The 3,547-nt window shown below is 41.4% G+C and overlaps 1 protein-coding gene across 1 annotated transcript; it reads left to right on the top strand.

The window, feature by feature from the left end:
- The first annotated feature begins 1,713 nt into the window (after positions 1 to 1,713).
- Positions 1,714 to 2,838, top strand: LOC112584408 (olfactory receptor 8S1-like). The gene has a single exon (XM_025282527.2). The coding sequence runs from the start codon at positions 1,714 to 1,716 to the stop codon at positions 2,641 to 2,643; it is 930 nt and encodes a 309-aa protein (XP_025138312.1). The 3' UTR covers positions 2,644 to 2,838.
- The last annotated feature ends 709 nt before the right edge of the window (positions 2,839 to 3,547 follow it).

Raw genomic sequence — 3,547 nt, 5'->3', positions numbered from 1 at the left:
CATCAGTCAGTGTACCCAAGTAGGAGAGAGAGAATGTCTGGAGAGAATAACTAATGACAAAGTCTAGAAATCTGATTGAAGAGAGGGAGCTAGTAAACACTTTGCATATTTAAACAATGCATTTTGTGAAAACACAATTTCACAGCAAAAGGAAATATTAATTAGGAAAAATATGCATAATCTTGACATACAACGGATCACAAATTTTTGTTTACCATGAACCATTTCATTCTTCTGCATTTGCAGAGGGTTTTTAAATGCTTATTAAGCATTTAATAGATTGTCAAGATTTTGACCTCATTTTTATTCCCATTTTTCATTGGATAAGGTCATGTATTTAATAGGTTTCCCAGTCAGTGATCAGCCAAGGACCCTTTGACTCTGAGTTCAATGCTTATTTCACTATCACAGCAAATGCTGTTGAACTTTGGGCCATTTGGAGAGTCAGAGGACTAAGGAAAATAGGGCCATTCGTATCAACCCCAAACCATACTAGCTCAACCTGAAACTCTTTAAATCCCCCAGTATTGATTGTCTATCTACGAAGCACTAAAAGGAGAGTTGGTTGTGAAATCAGAAGCCCTGGCCTACTTCTGGCCCTAAGATATCTAGTTATTGTGGAAGTCTTGTCACTGCTCTGTCCCACATTGTCCTCAGTCTGAAAATATGAGGTCAGATTGCATGTCAGGGTTGACATATCAAATGAGACGTATTAGGAATTTAAGCTCCATTATTTTGAAAAGCAGCCTCCCAATAAAGGATTTCTCTGAGTGTCTATCTACTTGTTGCAACTTCTAGGGTTCAGCAGGTCTTGGATGATATCAGATGATGAGGAAAGGCTGGGGGAGAGCATGAGAGGATACAGATTGTGAGGGCCTGTGACCTAAGCAGTCCAGAGAGATGGTAGAATGGAGGGCTAAGACAGATTTTAGCTGAGAAAGCATTCATTCTCTTATTCAACAAGTGTTTATTTAGAGTCATCTAGCTGGGTTTACTACCCCACTCCAGTACTCTTGCCTGGAAAATCCCATGGATGTAGGAGCCTGGTAGGCTGCAGTCCATGGGGTCGCTAAGAGTCAGGCACGACTGAGCGACTTCACTTTCCCTTTTCACTTTCATGCATTGGAGAAGGAAATGGCAACCCACTCCAGTGTTCTTGCCTGGAAAATCCCAGGGACGGCAGAGCCTGGTGGGCTGCCATCTATGGGGTCACACAGAGTCAGACACAACTGAAGCGACTTAGCAGCAGCAGCTGGGTTTACTGGGTCTACTGCATTTCTAGGACTGTGACACTTTTCTGATCATCTTCTCTTACTCAAAAATTATGGACTTAATTTGAATTATTGACAATTAGGAATGCATCATGGAATGGAAGGGCAGAAACCAATACAGATCCTTTCCTGTGTAAAATATAAATTCTAACAGGGACAGATAATCTTTAACATACTAAATCCATTATTTATATGTTAGAGATGTTAAGAATTATGGGACATTCATCTTCATAGGAAGTACTTAGAGTCAGGAAAAGGAAAGTTGCAGTATTTAGTAGAGTAATAGGATAGTCAGATATTTATTTACCCCCAAATTCACTTTCTGGCTTAAGCTAAAAAGTGGATGTTTTATAAATTAAAAATCCTATTCCCAGAGAATGACTCAGATCATCACCCCACTAAATATGTTTTTATTTTTTAGGGGTGGAATATCTAAGAAACTATGAAAAATCTGAGCACTATTGATGAATTTGTGCTGCTGGGGTTGTCTACTGACCCGGATATCCAGACCATGCTCTTTGTTCTCTTCTTGGGGATTTACCTCCTGACCCTGATGGGGAACCTGATGATGATCCTGGTGATCAGGGCTGATCCTCACCTGCACACGCCCATGTACTTCTTCCTTGGTCATTTGTCTTTCCTAGACATATGCCACTCTTCAATCACCATACCCAAGATGCTGCAGAATTTCCTGTCTCAGAGGAAAACACTTTCAGTGTGGGGATGCATTACCCAGAGTTTCTTTTTCATTTTCTCTGGAGCCACTGAGAGCTGCCTGCTCTCTGCTATGGCCTATGACCGCTATGCTGCCATCTGTCACCCTCTGCTCTACACTATGATCATGAATGGACCTCTGTGCACTGCAATGGTCAGTGCAGCATGGGTGATGGGGTTTCTGAACTCACTAGTGAATAATCTTTGTACCCAGAACTTACAGTTCTGTGGTCCCAATATCATCTCCCACTTCAGTTGTGAACTGCCTTCACTCTTCCCTCTGTCCTGCAGTGACACCATGCCTAACACCATCCTGCTAGCTGGGTCCACTGCATTTCTAGGACTTGTGACACTTCCCCCGATCCTCTTCTCTTACTCAAAAATTATTCTTGCCATTTTAAGCATCTCCTCCTCTAAAGGCCAAGGCAAAGCCTTCTCCACCTGCTCCTCCCACCTCACCGTGGTGCTCTTGTTCTATGGGACAGCTCTATTCAGGTACATCAGCCCCTCATCAGGATCAGTCCTGGAGCGAGTTGTCTCCATACAGTATGGTGTGATCACATCCTTGATAAACCCCCTCATTTACAGCTTCAAGAACCAGGAGGTGAAGGCAGCTCTGCAGAGGATACTGAGGCAGCAAATATGTGTCTCAGGGTAAGAAATGGCAAAGAGGCCTTTCTTCTACAAGAGAAGCAATCTGCAAAGGAAGAGAACTTTGTAAACTTAGAGCTCCTGTGGAACTTGATTTTTAATGTAGCTAATTATGTTTGTTTCTCATTCAAATTGAAAAGACTTCCAAAAGCTGAGAGAAATATAGTCAGAGAAGTATTTGGCCCATCCTGCATCTGACAGAAAAGGTTCAGAGACATCAGCTCCTTCCATAGCCTTTGGAAACTAATACAGAACAGTGACTTCACTACAGTTTAGGAGGCAGAACAAGGACAAAGCTCTCTGAGCCTAGGACTTTACCTATGGCGTTACCAAATGAACCCATTAGTAGAAGGGCAAAGAACAAGTAACCTTGACAGATTTAACATTCCAGAATGGAGGGTTCATTACCTTTTGTTCACTGGAGCTGGCGGCACCATAGGCATTAGATGCCAATGTGTGCCTGCAAGTCATCAAAGAATAGTGAAAGCAAAGAATGAACATTACATCTATGAGCAAACGAATGGATAAAGAAAATGTGGTACAGTCTTACAGTGGAGTGTTACTCAGTTTATAAAAGAAGGAAAGTCTGCAATGTGTGATGACATAGATGAATGTTGAAGATATTGTGTTAAGTGAGAAAAGCCAATCACAGAAGAGAAAAACTGCTTAATTCTACTTATATGAGGTATCTAAAGAGGTCCATTTCATAGAAGCAGAAAGTAGAATGATGGTTTCCAGGGCCTGGGGAAAGGGGATTGGGAAACTCTGTCCAATGGACATACAGTATCAGTCATGCAAGATAAAAAAGAGATCCATTGCACTGCAATGTGCATATACTTAACAGTAGTATATATAAAAACTTAAGAGGGAAAAATCTATGTTGTGTGTTTTTTATCACAATAAAAAATAAA

The sequence above is a fragment of the Bubalus bubalis genome, chromosome 4 (assembly GCF_019923935.1).
Source record: "Bubalus bubalis isolate 160015118507 breed Murrah chromosome 4, NDDB_SH_1, whole genome shotgun sequence".
In the NCBI taxonomy this organism is placed as follows: Eukaryota; Metazoa; Chordata; class Mammalia; order Artiodactyla; family Bovidae; genus Bubalus; species Bubalus bubalis.
Note: the sequence above shows the minus strand (reverse complement) of the source record. Positions and strands in the feature narration are given on the sequence as shown.

What these genes read in the sequence shown, in the direction of transcription:
- LOC112584408 (XM_025282527.2), top strand. Translation starts at nt 1,714, where the DNA reads ATGAAAAATCTGAGCACTATTGATGAATTTGTGCTGCTGGGGTTGTCT.